This window comes from Chrysemys picta, chromosome 2, assembly GCF_011386835.1.
Source record: "Chrysemys picta bellii isolate R12L10 chromosome 2, ASM1138683v2, whole genome shotgun sequence".
Classification (NCBI taxonomy): Eukaryota; Metazoa; Chordata; order Testudines; family Emydidae; genus Chrysemys; species Chrysemys picta.
The window spans coordinates 164,029,192-164,047,000 of NC_088792.1; the positions used below are offsets into that span (position 1 = coordinate 164,029,192).

The following is a 17,809-nucleotide window of genomic DNA, read 5'->3' on the forward strand; positions in this document are numbered from 1 at the left end:
CTCCCAGGGGAACCCCCAACCTTCTAAACCCACCTTGCCTCACTGGCTACTGCCCTCTTTCCCTGGGGCAGATTGCAGTTTGTAATGGCCACTCATCATCAGCAAGGGGGTAGGACCTACTGCCTTTGCCTATCACCAGGCTGCCCCTCTGCAGCCCCAGTATCTTCATAGGCCTTCAACAAGGCCTTTGCCCTTCCCCAGCACTGCTCTGCCTCAGGTACTTTGCTCCCAGGCAGCTAGCCCTTCCCACTCCAGGGCTAGAGTGAGACTCCCTTGTCTCCTGGCCCCACAGCCCTTTTATCCAGGTCAGCTGTGGCCTGATTAAGAAAGCCACACCTGTGGCTGTTTCCCCAATCAGCCTAGCTTGGCTGCTTTTAATCCCTGTTCTTCAGGAGTGGGGCAACCGCCCCACTACAGGTCCCAAACCACTTAGGGCAAATTTTTCAAAAGCACTTAAATTACTTAGGAGCCTAAGTCCTATTGAAAATGAATTGGACTTAGTTTCTGGAGCCACTTAGGTGCTTTTGAAATTTTTACCCATAGTGTCTTCTGACAAAGCTGCACCAATTGGTCACCAAATGCCCACTGTTTCTATTATATGTCTGTAATTTAATTGATGATGACCTGTAATGATTCCCTTCAGGAAAATATTCTTTAATTAAAACAATGAGTAAGCCATGGTTTAAAGCGATTCCCTGCTATTCCCCCAGGTAAAGGGAGTGACAATTCTTAAGCACAACAAGGAAGAGGATAAAAGACAAGTGCTAGTTTATACTTCACCATCTACAGTCTGTAAAGCAAGAAAAACCTTATTTAATTATACCTACGATTTACACTCGACTCATTAGACGGGGATATAAAATGCACAGCTAAATTTAAATTCCTTTCTAAAGGAAGTAGTAGTTACTGGTAGTAACAGTGAAATACATTGCACCTATCTGTAGGATTACAGCCCAATTTTAATGTCCGTTTAGTATCAAGTATCCTCTGTCCAGATTGAACTGCAGTGGAAGTTCAGGTTCACAGAATGTTAGAAGTTGAAAGGATTTTATGGATAGTCAAAGAACAAGATGGCTAAATTATCTGATTCCAACATTTGTCTTTTTTAAATGTAAAAGTTAATGGGCCTGCATTAGTGGAATTACTGCAGAGAATGGCATGAATGCCATGTAGGCAAAAATCAAGAGGCCAATGATCCAAAATGTTTTAATGTCTAGATTTTCCTCTACAGTGAGAGCAGATTATATTCTGCCCTGTGCAGTAACTATAAGGGGTTATTAAACATATTAGCTGAGTTGTCAAGTAATTTCTGATAATGAAAGTGAGTCTTGACATTGGTTATACATGCCTGGAGGAGACATTGTCTTCCAATGTACAGATGATTTTCAGAAACATGGAAGCAGAGATAACAGCCAATGCTGCCTGATAAACTACTAATCTGTGTGAACCACACAGGCAATAATGGCATCAGCAGGTTTTTTTGTAAAGGTTATTATGACAGCAAGAAAAATGAATAGCTGTTTCTGCTGATCTTTATTAGTTAGCTATCCCTTTACTTTCTGAATCGGCAGAGTCATTAGAGCTGCAATGCCCCCCAATCCTGCTTTGGTGCAGTGAATAATCATAAATCTGAATGGACAGAAGATTCTGCTTTTTAATGTCTCCTCATATTCATTGTCTTTGGACCTACCTGTGGCCTTTAGTGCTGGCTGTTCACCTAGCAACAGTTTTAACCTTTTGGCATGGATTTTGCCTTGGTAATGTGATTCGGCCACCACTGCCGAGGTGAAGGACATGTTACATAGCGTGCAGCATTTGTTCTTGTCCACTGCGTCGGCATCACTGCCCTGGATGGAGACAAAAGAGAGAGAGATGTCAAGTAAAACTGGACAGACCTTCGTAGAGAAAGGGAAGAGTGAAATCCAGTTCTGTGATGTCACTGCAAAGCCACAACCACCCCAGAAATCCAAAGGGGCTTTTCCCTCCCTTCGCTATCTGAAATGCGCCCCCTGTTTGCGGCCCAAGCATTAATTCTGCTTAATGAATTACTCTCCACTGCTGATGCTCCCTGCCCCCGAGTGTTCCTGGAATGGATGACAGCACATAGCCTGCTTTAATCAGAGTCCCAGTAGGCTTGAGGCCTTGGATGTCTAAGGAGACTGTGGTATTACATGGTATATAAAACCATTCAGGCAACCCCTTAGCAGGCTCAAATGGTGGCTCAGAAAGGACATGGATGGAATCTGTTCATCACCTCAGCCCTATCCAACTGTGGCCTCAAAGAAAGGAGACGCTGATGATTATGAACAGGTATGTGCTCTGATGCCAGTTGCTTTGGGGCTCTCCCTGTTGCTCCTTTGCTGTGGTAAGCCTCATGGGGTGTAACTCGCTCCCTGCCAGTTATCAGGGCTCATTCCCCCGCATACTTTCATATGACCCCTCAAGAGGTTCCCTTTGTTGCTCGCCCCATATTTGCTTTCACTGGCTATAGGGGATTGGGAAATCAGACACCTGGGTTGTTATAACAGATGTTGCTTATTGGTCAAAAGGATAGTCTCTTTTATAACAATTTTTAAAATGTGCCAAGGAGCAGCTAGAATAGGACAGGCCCCTCTTTAGAGGATGGGGGCCCAAAAACCAACCAGGTTGGGGGGTTTCATCAGAGCCATGCCACCACATTCCAATGGGATATGGGCACTTCACTCTCACAGGCATCTCTGGAAATCACAGCCTAAATGTTTAGATTATTGCCCCCCTTTCTTTGGTGTGCTAGAGCTTGTGGCTGGGTGCAGGGGAACTAAAAGGGTTACATTTAGTTCCCCTTGCCTTTCTCTTTGCATGGGTGTCCAAGGGGAGGCCTACTGCAGACAGGAGAACACCACCTGCAGGAAGGCTGAGTGCTATCTCCCCAGGCTCCTTTTGCTGATGGTTCCTTGTTTGGTCTGTGTTTATGAGGACTCTCTCCTGCCAGTGGCTAGGCTTGGTTTCTGCCCAGCCTCCCCAGCAATGCACAAAGCCCCTCAGATCATCTGTTTGAAAATCATTGGAAGGTTCATTGTAATTTTAAATCTCCTCTGTTTTAATGCTGCGGCGCAGGGTGCCAGGCATTTCAGGCACAAGCCAGAGAGGGGATGGGGAAACGATGGCTTTAAAAATAAAATGAGTACTGAACAATCAGATGGATGGCCAGCCACTTCTGCAGCAGTGGGTCTGGCACTGCCAGCAAAGCAACCCCTGATTACTCTCATTACAGTCTGTACAGTACCAGAGATCAGACAGGGTCTCAATTATCAATCAGAGATTAGTAAATTGATAATTCAGGCTGGACTAAAAGTGAAGCCTGCCTTCTGTAGGGCCCCCTACTGGACAGGCTAGACCTAGGCCAGTTTCCTTAACTAACCCGATGCTGGGAATAATATCTGAGATGCACCAGAACAATTTCTCTGCTCTTGCCAGGTGCACTAAAGGCAAACTCTTAGTTATTAAACAGACGGGGAAATTCAGGAACTAGGATCTGGCAATGTGAGTCCTCCCACCCCCATTCTCAACAGACCATGACGAGCCTGAGTTAGTGGCCAAATACATTCCTTTCCTGGGGTTTGGCTTATTGGTCATTCAGAAACAACAACACAACACCTCCTTGGCCATTTCCCTTCCAAAAACCCCAGTGCGCCCTAGTGCAAAGAATCATTCCCACCCTCTTTAGATCCTGACTGAATCTAACTGACTGCACCATTGGCCAGCACAACACATCACTAACTCCCCTGACTCTTCCCGGAGAGCTTTATTCAGTGCATGGGCCATGGGTAACAAGCCCAGCAGGCCCATACAGCACTTATATTCTAAAAGGTGCTTTAGGGAGGTGCCAGGGCCTAGTCAGGGGTTCACAGACAGGCCTCTCATTTGTCCTACAGCATCTCAGCGTTTTTTCTTTTTTTTCTTTTTTAAGAACTCTCTAGTCTTGTGGCTGCAAAGAAACCCACACTAATGTGATCAGAGTGGGACCAATGGAGTGATGCCTGCTCAAGTTTGCAGAGAGCCAGAAAAAACAGCTCTGAGTCATAAACTGCCCCATTCATCTAAATGGGGGCTAACTCAGATGCTCAATGATGATACTTTAAATGCCAACATTGATAAGTATTTTACTGCTCAAAAGTCTAAGATTGGAGAGGAAGGATCCTATTATGAGGGACAGTGATTCTCCTGGCTTGTGGTGTGCTTGAAAAATATTAAATAATAATGTGGCATGATAAACAAACATTTATAGTCCACTATTAATCATGTCTGGGAATTTTGAGCTCCCATTCTGGTTGGCATTTGCAGAGAGAATTCCTGCAAAGAGTGTCGGACCATCCCCACCATTTCATCTGTTGACACATACTGTAGAACAAGACTCCTATCTTGCAGCAATTATCTACTACCAGCTGCTAACGAGATAAACCTGAAGGCAAAAGCAGCCTAATGGCACCTACTAAAGACTGGAATAACTGCAACAAAACTTGCCCAGCAGACCGAACCACCAGCCAGGAAAAATCTGCTACTTTCTGCTTCTTCCCTTGTGGAAGATGAACTTTTGAACTCTGCCTGGTGACTACTCGGATATGAAAAGAGATACCCACAAAGAGATGGGCTTTTTGCATGTGGTAGTGAAAAACATGCCTAGGAAACTGATGCTGCCAGAGACTCTTCTTCTAGGGTTACCATACGTCCGGATTTTCCCGGACATGTCCGGCTTTTTGGGCTCCAAATCCCCGTCCGGGGGGAAAGCCCAAAAAGCCGGACATGTCCGGGAAAATCGGGACATGCCGGGCCGGCCATGCGGGTGCTCGGGGGCCGGGCCGGGGGCTCGGGGGCCGGGCCGGGCCGGCGGAGCGGGGCCGGGCCGGGAGCTTGGGGGCCGGGCCGGCGGTGCAGTGCCTGGCCAGGCCGGGGGCTCCGGGGGCTCCGGGGCTGGGCCGGCGGTGCGGTGCCTGGCCGGGGGCTCCAGGGCCGGGCCGGCGGGGCCAAGCCGGGGGCTCGGGGGCTCCGCCGGGGCCGGGCTGGGGACTCGGGGGCCGGGCCGGCGGGGACGGCCCGGCGGGGACGGGGGCCGGGCTCGGGACCGGCGGTGCGGTGCCGGGGGCCGGGGGTGCTCGGCCGGGGGCCCAGGGGCCGGGGACCGCAGTGCTGGGCGGGCCGGGGGTGGTCGGCTGGGCCTGGGCCCGGCACCCCAGGGCCGGGGCCAGCCTGGGCCGCGCCTCCTCCCCCCACACTCCCCCTTACCTGCTTCAGGCTTCCCGCGACTCAAATGTTCGCGGGAAGCAGGGGAGGGGGCGGAGTTGGGGCAGGGGCGGGGCTGGGGGCAGGGCCGGGCCCCATGGAGTGTCCTCCTTTGGGAGGCACAAAATATGGTAACCCTACTTCTTCTAATACAATGGGTTCTCAAACTGCGATCAGCTGCTCTGCCCAGAGGGGTCAGGGGTGGGGTGTCTATGGAATGAAACATATTGATGCAAGGATGATGCCTTGTGAGTGCTGTGGCAACCACCACGTGATTCTGACACCCAGACTACAAGTCACTTGCTCTTGCATAGGAGATCCCCATGCATGCATAGCATTTCCATTATTTTTTCCAGAGTTGGTAACCTCTGTATTTTCATGAACTTGGGTGTCCCCTAAAATTGAGGAAAAACAGATTCTGGGGTACACCATAACATTTCAGGAAAATGGGTGTTTCAGACAAGCAGAAGACTCCATCATGTTGGGTGATATATTTTCTAACGGACAGAGAGTTATTCTGCTACGCATCCAGAGGACTACTGCAGCCCTCAGGTCCTAAGAGCTGTACAGGACCCTGGGCTGCGTGAAATATGAGCACGTTGGAAGTGTGGTGGATCCTGGCTGCTGATTATCTGGCGTAGAGATCATCTCTGAAGTAATGCTCTATAGTGGTGTAACTGGGCAGTGTCACACAATGTACAGAAGCCATGCTGCCTATTGGATGGAATGCCACAGTTGGAAAAAATGTGTATAACTGCATCTCCCTCCAATGGGCTCACCTACAAACAATATGAGCGCCAATACTGCTCCACAAGGGTGAATGCTCCATAAGTTACTGCTAATGATCTATAATCAGTTCTGATTCAGCTCACCGTCTCTCTCAACCTACAGATGCAAGCTGTGTTTCCATGGCCAGCAGCCATGCAAATTTAATTTTTGCTGAATAGAACCCATTAAAACAAAAATGTGCTTCTGGCCACCTTTTAGCATATAAGTGATAATTTCTCCCAGTAATGTGATTTTTTTTCAGTGTGCTCTTTAAAATAAATAAATACCCCCACACACACACATCACAGTGAAATGCACACATGTGCTGGGCCCCTATTGCTCTGAGCCGGTAAAGTTCTGTAGGACAAGTGCATCCAGAAGGCCTAATGAATAATTAGGAAGCCACATCAAGAAGATTTGTGAGATTATAAAAACGCATTGTAAATACAAACTGCTGAAATTCCTGCAGGACCGAGAGACAATCTAACCTTGTGGAGATCTCGTCCATTCGCTGCATTCAACGCTCCTCTTTCCTTATATCCCTCATCCCCCAAGCGTTTCCCCCGCCCCAGCAATCTGCCCATTACTGCTGCAGCCAGTTCCCCTTGCCTTGATTATGGAAGCATCAATACAGCATAATAGCCTAATGGGGGACTACGCCAGGTCCAAAGCAAACATTGAAAAAAATTGCTTTCGTTCCTGTTGCGGGGGATGGTGGTGGTTGCTCCTTTTACCCTCTCCGAGGTTTCTCATTCCCGAGTGCCTGAGGTGAGAGGAATAAGCAGTGTGGTGACGCACAGAGTCACTCTTAGGGCTGGGGAGCAGACCAAGCTAGGGATGTCAAAAAAGGACACTGTGCTGGAAAGGAAATAGGTGACCAGGAGTTGGGAAACCTTGCATGAAGGGAGGAGCACAAACATTGATGCCGCCATTACGGCAGCACCTCCTACATCTGACAAGTCAATGAACACAAAGCTGATTAGAGAGAAAAAGTACCAGAGGCAAATGGCTTCTCTGAAGGACAGCAAGCAGCCGGCCCTACAAGAGAGGGATGAGCCAGCCATGGGAAGCAGGGCTTGGAGTGGCAAACTGATATGCTGGTGGATGAGAGGGACAGCCTTCAGTTCGGGTGACAGAGAGGAAGGGAGCTCGGGAGAGAGAGAGAGAGAAAACAGTTTCTCTTGGACAGAAGCCTGAGGAATGGAGAGTCAGAGAGGCCATCAGAAAAGCAGACTGGAAAGGGGCGATGGAAGAAATAAAGGTTCTAAAGGGACATGAAGTGGGAACCCAGATGATGCCTGCCAGGAGGTGGGCACCCAGACGATGAGCATTGGGCAAACAAGGACAGCGTGTGTAGCTCCATCTCCTTCTCAAGGTATATGGAGATGGCCAGCTCTGGGGAAGGGGAGAAAAAATAGTACTCCCTCAGCTAGATCTTGCCCTGGGGTGACTAAGGATTTTTTTGGTAGGGGCAGTGTAACAGAGAGGCTTGCTCCTCGAGGGCTGATTTGTGTTTGCTGAGTTCCAGTCATCTCCAATACTTTTGTGCTGATTACATGGTCTCTCCGTGATACTTTCAGAATTTTTCTATAACACTGTACTTTGAAGGATTGTAGTTTCTTTGTTTGAATGTCCATGTTTCACAGCCATAATTTAACATAGATCAAATGTAAATTTACGAGTCAGAATTTAGTCTTCAGTTTTGTGTCACTTCTAATCAAATATTTATACTTCCAAAATGTCTCTTTCACTCTCCCTGTTCTGGTTCTGATTTCAGCACCCAATCTTCCATCTTCTGTAATGATGCTTCTTAAGTAGCAATAATTTCTCACTTGCTGTACAGCTATGTTGTTCATTGGAATCTTGCATGTTTTCCCAAGATCCTTGCATACCACCATAATTTTGTCTTGTCCACATTCAACACTAGAGGATATATAATCTCCACTAACTTCATCAGACCATCTTCTGAATCAGACGACAACAGTGTCATCTGCATAGTGAATGTTATTCACCCATTTTCCATTCATCTTAATACAGTCTTCTGTTTTTTCGATTAATCACTCACTATAAATGTTGAATTAGTGACATTATACAACCTTATCTCACTCCTCTCTTGATCTCTATTAGATTTTCATTTTCATCTCCCATTATAATCACCTTCTGATTCCAGAATAATTGTTTTATTACTTGGAGTTTGTATCCATCAATCCCTACAGATCGTAATAAATGAAGCAATTTGGAATTGTGAATTCTGGCAAATGCTTTTTGGAAGTCAATGAACACAAATATATTGTTTTCCTCATTTCAACTGATCTTTCTAATATGAGCTTCAAGTTCATAATGGTATGCCTTTTCTATGTTTGAAGCTATATTGTTTTTCGCTTATTTTCTTATCAATCTTTCCGGATATTCAGTCTTGAACAACTTGCAAAAATATCGGAGAGTCATGTGATAACAGGCTGATTATGAATTGTAAAGACTGCAGAAGTGTTCTTTTTGGGGGGACTTGGATAGAGTGGGGTCAGAGTTACCTCTGACAGGGCTTTCAAGCCTTCATCCTCTATACTTCTTAACAATTCAGCCAGTATGCAAGCACAATCTAGCACTTTTCCATTCAGAAGTCACTGCTGCCTTGATTTCTTCATCCATTATTGGCAGGTTTACTTGACTGATCTCTAAATTGAGATTTTTCAGGCCTACCACCACATAGTTCCTTGATATATTCTCCCTATCTCTCATTCTTGTCTTTAGGATCCATCAAATATTGCCCATTTTTGTCCTTAAGTGTCGTATCGATCACCTTTTTTCTGTAATTAAAGTTTCTTACCTTTTGATACCTCACTTGTTCCTTCTCTTTATCTAATTGTCCAAAGTCTTGACATTTCTCATTCAACCATTCGGACTTTGCTAATCTGCATTTATTCTTTATCATTCTATTTAGTCTTCAATATTCCTCTCTTTCTGTTATTGATCTTTGTGCTTTTACTTACCTTCTTTTATCCATCAGAACAATAATTTCATCTGGTATCCAGGGGGTTTTCTTAGCTAGTAACGTCTTCCCATACATTTATCTGCAGCTTCTCTGATAGCATCTTTCAGATGTTCTCAAGTCACTGGATCTTTGTTTTCACGAATGATATGCAACACTTCTTCTTGGTAATGACTTTGTATCTCCTGATTCCTCAGAGCTTCAAGGTTCCAACCTAGATAGTGTTTGGCTTTCCGTAAATTTTTTCAGTTTGATATTCAGTCTCATCAATACCAATCTATAATCTGATTCACAATTTGCACTTGGCATAACCTTAACCTTCCTAACACCATTTCTATAACTATGGTTGATTGCAATAGGTTCTCTTCAACACGAGTATTGCAGATAATGAGGTCATCTTTCTCACAAAATTCCATAAATCTTTCTCCTCTAGCATTTGTTCCATTAAGGCCCAATGTGCCAACTGTCACAGATATCCTACCCCTTTCTACTTTTGTGTTCCAGTCTCCCATAAGAATTACCACTCTGTCTTTCTTTTCCCATCACTCATTTCCATTGCTTCTTCAATGTTTTCACAGAACTGTTGGACATCATCAGAATCTGCAGTTCAATAATATCTTTTGGATGTGCTTTTATCACAATTATCATTACTGTTCAGATAGATTCACTTATTCGATCCTTCTAGCTACTATAATTACTATTCCTTTCCTACTTTGCCATCCACCTGCACTAATAACTCTGTATTCTTTGCCACTCATAATGCTTATGACAAAAAGTCATCTTGACCTCTCCAGAGCATCTCACTTAGTCCCATTATTGTGATGTCCAGCTTTTCCATTTCTTTACATATATTGGCTAGCTTCCCAGATTAAGCCATTCCCTTTACTTTCCACGTGGTGATCCCTCCAGTCACCAGTTTCACACATCTGGGCATGTGGGGCACCAGCTAGTGCTGAGGGCCAGTCAGATTGCATGGCAGTTTAGGAATACTAGCATTCCTCAACTGCCATATAGGCTTTAGGGCGCTCTGAATGTTTACCATTATAAAAGACGAACCTGGAAACTTAAATTCATAACTTTGCTAGACATCTGTGCTGGAGAATCTTCTGCTTATAAACTGTGAGAATTAAGCATTTAACAGTTCCCAAACATCCATCTCTATCCATCTTGTTTCTTATTCAGGCACTGATCACCAGGATATCTCTGAACACCTTTTTTTTAATTATTATTTTTTGGTCCTATGGTTCTTAGCAGGCTGCACCTGAAGCCCCCACAGACAACGTGTCCCAACTGGCATTATTGCTGCATCACTTTTCAAGTGCAGTACTCACCTACTCTGATTTGTCGGTCTCTCAATTGATATTTCACACACACACAATTTCTCTTCAGTGTATTTAAAGGAGACAGTAGGTTTAACAGCAGGGAGCAGAGCCAATATCATGTGAGTTGAGGGTAGGAAATAATTGTCTATCAGTACTGGTGAATGGGTGGAGAAAAAAGTTCCCAAAAAACACCAAAGGCTAAACAACAAACACTTTCATAGCTATTGGGCTCATTGTCGACAATTTACAAACAGGGCGAAAGGGCTGCATTTGTCGTGAGTATTAGTCATAATGGATATTTGAGTCAGCACCACAAGGAAACGTGATGAGTGCATTTAGAGCTGTGCACGGTTGGACAGATTTTCAGAAGAGCTCAGCATGCTGGGTTGGCTGCTTATTGAAGTGCCTAAATAGGATCAGAACTCTTCTCTGGCCCTATTTGGAGCAAAAGCTTTCCAACAGCCAGGGAATCTGCCTCTTACTTTTGTTTATCCCACCTGAAATCAGTAGAAAGCCATTGTTTAAACCACACGTCTCTTCCAGCTACCCTGTGTTCCTGCAAGTATGCATGCACAGCTGTTCACAGTGAAGTCATAACAAAACAGGGTGCCCAGAATCAAGCCATATGCAAACGTGTATTCTTTCACCCCATGAATCATTAGGCAATGCTGCCAATGCAGTAATATGTTAGGGGATGTGTGCCAAGTTCTCCAGACACCTCATGGGCTTAGGTCTCTCTCTTGCATTAAGTGGTATTTTCATTCCCTGTGATTATACAGAAACTGATACTTTGACAAAAACTAATGGTTGCTATCTAGATCACTGAAATGTTGGGAGCCAAGACACGAACAGTTCAAACACATGGAGCAGGAGAGAGACAGATAAATAAGGCTGTTTGACAATAAAAGATCTGAACGAGGCATGAAATATACTAAAGCCACTTATTAGTATTCCTAAAGAAAACAACATTGCTTGACTGTGATCTGCATGGACTATAATGCAATCTTTTCATTTATTTAAAATGAAGACTGTCTGATTAGAACTCAAAAGACTTACAGCTTTAGCCTGCTCCTGGAGGCAACTTGACCAATTGCCCCCTTGAATATGCTGTTTTCTAAATGTGTGTGTTTTCTCAGATTAGCAGTGTATGTGCATTTATTATCTAGGCTCATTCACTCTGCAAGCTGGTCAGGTTTGGCCCCCAACCCACAGTAAAAATCCCTCTAGCAGTGAGCCATCTGGAGACAGCATTGTTCACTTCTTTACCCTACTGTTCCTACAGCGGATGGTACATACTCATCATTGACAAGAGTCTCACTTATGAGCTGCAGTGAAACGGTCTGGATTTTAGCAATTTCTGTCCTGTGGAGTGTGTTGGATGGGTTCATTAAAAAGGAGGAAGGTTTCAACCTCTGTCCTTATCTTCTTTTATTACAGAACTCCTAATATAGCAGCACCGTCAAGGTGGTGACCAAGGTCCCACTGCCTGCCCTACTTCAATCCCACTCTAACATTGCCAAAGAAAAGCCCAACAATAGCATTTTATTTGGATGCACCACCACTCTTCTTGTATGCCAAAACAAGGGACAGCCAGTCCCCACGACTAAACTCTGTTTCCTTTATGCTGTGGAGCATAATCGTGATAGAACTACATGGAAGTGTTTATTATTATCCCCAATTTTTAAACGTCTAGTGTGACATTCACACTGGTGCAAAGGGCCAGAGCAAGACCTATACACCATTCTAGTTCCACTTTTTGATATTTAATACTATCGGGGACAATCCTGCAGGAGGATACTTTACAGCAACTGTAGCCAAATACGATTTTTCCATCTCCAATCTAGATGATCTTGTGCTGCTCCAAGGTGCACAGTACTGGAACAGCATTAACAGAAGAAAGAGTCTGATGGAAGCGTTCAATAACAGAGTTATTTTTAAGTTGTGATGTTACCACTGGGTGTAGTTCTCTCGCCTGGCAGAAATATTTACTTCTGCCAGTACACCACAATGACCCATTAATAGTATTGTTAAAGGCATGAGAGTGTGCAGGGTTTATTAATTAACCTAAATAGGGATCCCAGGGCTTTTCGAAAAGGGTTTAATAGGAGACCTTTCCATTTCTGTCCCACCCAGCATGCCCCTCCACACAACACATCTTGCTAGCCTAGCTTCTAGCTCACCTCTTGTCAAGCAAAGCGTTACCAAAATATAAATCAGCCATTTTCAATAGCCATGCAGTTCTATCCAGACCTACTGGCATTATGCACTGATTAAATTCAGATGATTAATTCCTCCTTGCAATATGTTTGCCATGCAGTGCTGGTGGTTTTGCTAGAATATTTAAGTTTGTGCTGTAGGGAAACTTGGGATGCTGGAAACCTACTGTAAATGACTATGTTTCCATCTACAGTCAGTAAGACAGCAGCATGTGCATTTTGTCACAACCCGCTACAACAGCAAAAAAAGCAGGTCAATTTTCAACACTAGAAATGTTCACCATCCATCCAAACACTTGTGGATTAGGTCAGAGGAATGACAGCAGCAGGGAACAGCAAAGTGTTTGTGCAGCTCACACCTAGTCTATCTATCATGTTCCTTTTCATCACAAAGAGCCATTGGAAAAAGGACTGTGTCTACACTACAGACCTTACTACAGCACAGCTGTACCCCTGCAGCTCCGCTGTTGTAAGGTCTCCTGTGCAGCCGCTCTATGCCAATGGGAGAGAGCTCTCCTGTCACCCCCAATGATTGGCGGTAGCTATATCGGAGGGAGAGTATCTCCCTCCAACATAGCGCTGTCCACACCAGAGCTTTTGTCAGTGAAACTGATGTCAGTCGGGGGTGTGTGTGTTTTTTTTCACACCCCTGATGGACAAAAGTTTTTTGCCGACAAAAGTGCTCGTGTGGACATAGCCTAATTTTCATTCCTTTGCTGATTTTTTCCTTAATTAATCTAAATCAGTTGTAGCCCCTGGGGGAAATCCCACAGAAGTATATTTTCTACTCTGAGTGCAACTCACACTTCTGTGAAATGGGATTCAAGATATTTTACATGTCTTCAAAGAGGAAGTACTTGAAAATCAAACGCACAGTGAAAAATGCTCAGAATTCATTGATCATCAGTGGCTGCAATACATAAACCACCACCACCTGAGCTCTTGTCTGACAACCTTATATACTGAGGTGTTTATGAACCTGGGTCTGTGTGCATGTGTGTTTGCCCTATGCTTTAATTTGTTTGCAGTGTTGTTGTAGCCGTGTTGGTCTCAGCATATTAGAGACACAAGGTGGGTGAGGTAATATCTTTTATCGGACTAACTTCTGTTGGTGAAAGAGAAGCTTTTGAGCCACACAGAGCTTCAGGCCTGGAGAAAATATTAAAGTGTCACAGCTGAGGTGAAAAAGATAGTTTAGCACAAGTAGTTAACACATATTCTGAAGGGCCAAAAGTGGTCCATTAACACCTCTGCAGTCACAGGACAAAAAAAAGGGGGCTTAGTGGGTTACAGATTGTTGTAATAAACCATAATTCCGGTGTCTTTATTAAGACCACGATTTTTAGCGTCTAGCAAAGTTATGAATTTAAGTTTCCAGGCTCATCTTTTGATGGCGTTGTGCAGTTTTGCTTTGAGGATGAGGACTGAGAGACAAGATATGGAGTGAACATTTTGTGAAAAGTGTTTGCCCATGGGTGATATGGTGTCCAATAAAAGACAGTACCTCACCCACCTTGCCTCTGTGCTTCAGTGACATTGTTTCATTTCAACCTGCTTTTATGAATGGTGCGCAGTTTATAAAAAAAAAAAGCCTCAGACCTATGCATCTTACTTATACTGTATTCACAACGTCAGCTCTTTCTTTTTCACTGATTCTCAGATCACTCAAACTATTCCTCTTTTTTCTACTGGCCACTAAAGTTTCTGGTTGAGAGTTTCAAAGCCTACTGGGGAATTCAGTCACACAGCTCCCATTAATTTCAAATGGGAGTTGCATCGCTAAATCCCTAGTTGGCTTTGAAAGTCTCAACATCCATGCATAATGCAAACACACCTTCCCTGTTAATTCCCTCAATCCATTTTTTCTTATGTTTATAATGCTAATAAGCACCAACAGTAGGGGAAATGTTTTGGCTAAAGTATTATTAATTAAATATACAAGTCTGCAGCATTTTGTCAGTAGCATTGCCTTCCTTATTTCTTCCCTCAGGGTAAATTCCCTGCACAAAAGTGTCCAGATGCTCAGAGCCTTGCTCTAACCCTGAGGGGTAATTATTCCTTTTGTCACTTTGTTGAGAGATGGTTCTGTATGTAAACAGATGGATTATAGGTACCTAATCTAGGTTCCTTTCATCATTGGTTGAGTGACATGAAGATGATAGCATTGTGTAACCAACTGGTAAAATAACATTCCTTGTATATCAAGACGACCTGGACAAATGCTATTAATAAGCCAGTCGGGGGTTTTGGCAACGTTCCAATGGACTGCCTTGCCAGAGGCTGGGTTTAGGAAGGAATGCAGGCCAGGGGAGTTTAGATGCTCTGCAGAGGTGACATCTTGCTTAGGGAAAGGCAATCTGCCCCTTCCAGGATGTACGCCTCACATCAGCAAGGGTGAAACACACACATACCCACACACACGTGCACACCTCACACCTGCTGGTCTGCTCACAGTATGGCACTGCCATTGTTCAGGAGATAGTCTTCTTCTGCAAATGAAGGCACAGCATATACCAGCACTACAATTTGGTAAGTCTCATGAAAACACCCATCTATAGTCTTGTCTACACAGAGAGTTGCAGTGTTTTAAACTAAGGTGTGAATTTAAACCAATTCTGCTAAACAGGAACAAACCTTTCTGTGGACACACTGATTTCAGTTGAGCTTAAGTCAACTGGGAACAAAGTTAAGCTAAACTGCAGTAAACTATTCTGAAACCCAAATAATGTCCACACCAGGGGTGGAACCAGCTTAACTAAAATCGGTTTATTTAACTGGTACACATTTTGTGCAAATAAAACGTGTATTATTTTTTCTCACTTATTTATGTGCTCCTCCCATTTCTTTTCACAGCCTCAGTTGATAAATCCTGGAATAGGTGGATTTCACATTTCACTATTTGCTCCTTAGCTTTTCCTAACAGAAGGTTGCTGGATTTTGTAATTTTAGAATTTTGTCCCTGCGGCAATTCCACATGCTGCAGGAGTGGGAGGGGAGAAAGAAAGCTCTTTGGGCCCTGCCATTTACCCCTTCATCTGCTGCTCAGGTGAAAGTCTCCTTAGTGATACTCTGTGCTAACAGAGACAACTTCCTTCCTCCAGGTTTCAGAGTAGCAGCCGTGTTAGTCTGTATCCGCAAAAAGAACAGGAGTACTTGTGGCACCTTAGAGACTAACAAATTTATTAGAGCATAAGCTTTCGTGGACTACAGCCCACTTCTTCGGATGCATACAGAGTGGGCTGTAGTCCACGAAAGCTTATGCTCTAATACATTTGTTAGTCTCTAAGGTGCCACAAGTACTCCTGTTCTTTTTCCTTCCTCCAGATTCTCAAGGACTCCATTTAATTCTCCCCTTCTTCTTTCTTATTTCACCGTTCTCCACATCACTGGTTTTAGAGATCTCATCACTCCAGCTGCTTGAGTCTGGCCTGCATATTCAACATTACACCAGCATGCTCTCTACTCCAGTTTCTGCTGCATAGCCCTTTCCTCAAAGTCAACCACATCTCCCATTATGGGCAGCAGCTTAGAGCCAACACCAGTTCTGAAAGGCCTTGATCTCTGTTGGAAGCTCTGTCATGCCAGCCTTGGTGGCAGGAAGCGTCTTCCCTCTAGGCAGCCATCTTGTCTCCTTGACAACCTCTTGAGTTTCTAGGCTGCCATACTTCTTTGTAAAGTGTTTTTAAGAACATGGATTCCTGTGAGGGTACAGTCATTGGTTCCTCTCTGGAAGGCGTTGTGTTGTACTATAGCCAACCCCTACTGTTCAAAAGTCTCAAGTTAGGCCCCAAAATCTTGAAACTGGCTTAAAGATCGTGAGATTTGGAAACCTTTGGGGTTCATTTGTTCTTGCTTTCTGGGTTTTGAACCTTTGGGGTGCACTCAGGGTCACATTTTCCAGCTTTTCTCCACAACCATAAAGACTAGAAGCTTAGTTTATCTGAATCTGAGATTCTCATGTCACTACATTTCCAGGAGCTGGGGCTTCAAGAAAAACCTTGTATATTGTAAGATTGGTGATAAAAACATGAGAGTTTGCAGCTCTGGGTGGGGCCCAATGGAGGTAGATTCTGTAGCTTCTCATTCAAAGCTGAGAGTTCAAGCCTACAGCCCTGGCATCAACCCACCAGTGAGAGCCTTTACTTATATTTCCACTGGCCCTGTTTGAAACACCATCAGTGCTCAGGGCTGTCGTCCGGAGCCCCGCTGAAATAAAAATGCAAAGCAAAAAGCCAGCAATGCAAATGGGACTAAGCAAGTGCCCAGACTAGGAGCCTAATTGTTACATGCACGTTGCAACACGGATCTTTGAGCCATCTTAAAAAGAATATTTTCACCCTTTAATTTGAAAAAATCTCAAGGTGTACCCTCCCTCCAACTGTGGCTCCACCCAAGTCCTGATGGGTAAGACCAGCTAAGCTCTGACATGATGAGCAGAGTTTAACAAGTGACCGTCAGCTACTGACCCTGAAAATATCCCCCTTTCCAGAGGGAGCCACACTTTGCTGTTTCACGAAATCCAAATTGGTTTTGCCAGCCCAAAGATGAAATAATTCCACCCGAAAGGAACTCATCACAAAGCGTTTTGTCTTCATGCGTGAGCCCTATCACCCTTGCATAAATTGAGAGCAGAATGTATTTTATTTCTAACCCCAGAAAGATTACTTGAGATTTCATTCTGTTACACTTTCGCCAATGACAAGACCATTCATTTTCCTGAGATTTTGTATTCATGCCTAGCCATGCTGCTAATTCATAGGGCTTCTTTTAATAACATTATAAACTTCAAAATGAATCTTGTACATCCAACAGAATTAACTTTAGTTATTCAGATGCCAGTTAACAAGTTGCTAAATGGCACAATCCTTACAAGAGACTATGCAGCTGCAGTCCTTTGCTGGATGTCCCTTAAGCGACGTTAGGGAAAAAGAAAGAAATGTATTCAATCAATGTGAACCTCCTGTCTTCGTTTCTGGGTTTCACTAAGAATAAAAGATAATATGACCCCCTGAAATATAACAATACAAAACATATCTCCAAAAGCAATGAGAAGCGTCTTAAATAGGAGTTCATTTCTGTGCATCAAGAAAGTGCTGCTGTTAAAAAGCTATTTTCAATAATGCTAAGTGTAAGGTTTGGATCGCCTTCATTTCAGCCTGTGCTTTTATTATCATCCAAGCAAAATGCAAGTACTGATTTATGGTGATTTGTATCTGTTGCTGAAAGATTTGTTGCACCTTACATCCAGCACATTA

General features: G+C 44.1%; 1 protein-coding gene across 17 annotated transcripts in view; it reads right to left on the reverse strand.

Annotated features, from left to right (window-relative positions):
* The window catches only part of ZMAT4 (zinc finger matrin-type 4), a 200,688-nt gene that overhangs the window by 66,407 nt on the left and 116,472 nt on the right, over nt 1-17,809 (reverse strand). For all 17 annotated transcript variants that reach the window (XR_010598664.1, XR_010598663.1, XM_065584740.1 and 14 more), the window contains exon 4: nt 1,691-1,847. Coding sequence is in view for 15 of the 17 variants with exons in the window: in XM_065584740.1 (XP_065440812.1) it covers nt 1,691-1,847 (157 nt within the window). In the remaining 2 variants the exon portion in view is untranslated. The remainder of the gene's footprint in view (nt 1-1,690; nt 1,848-17,809) is intronic.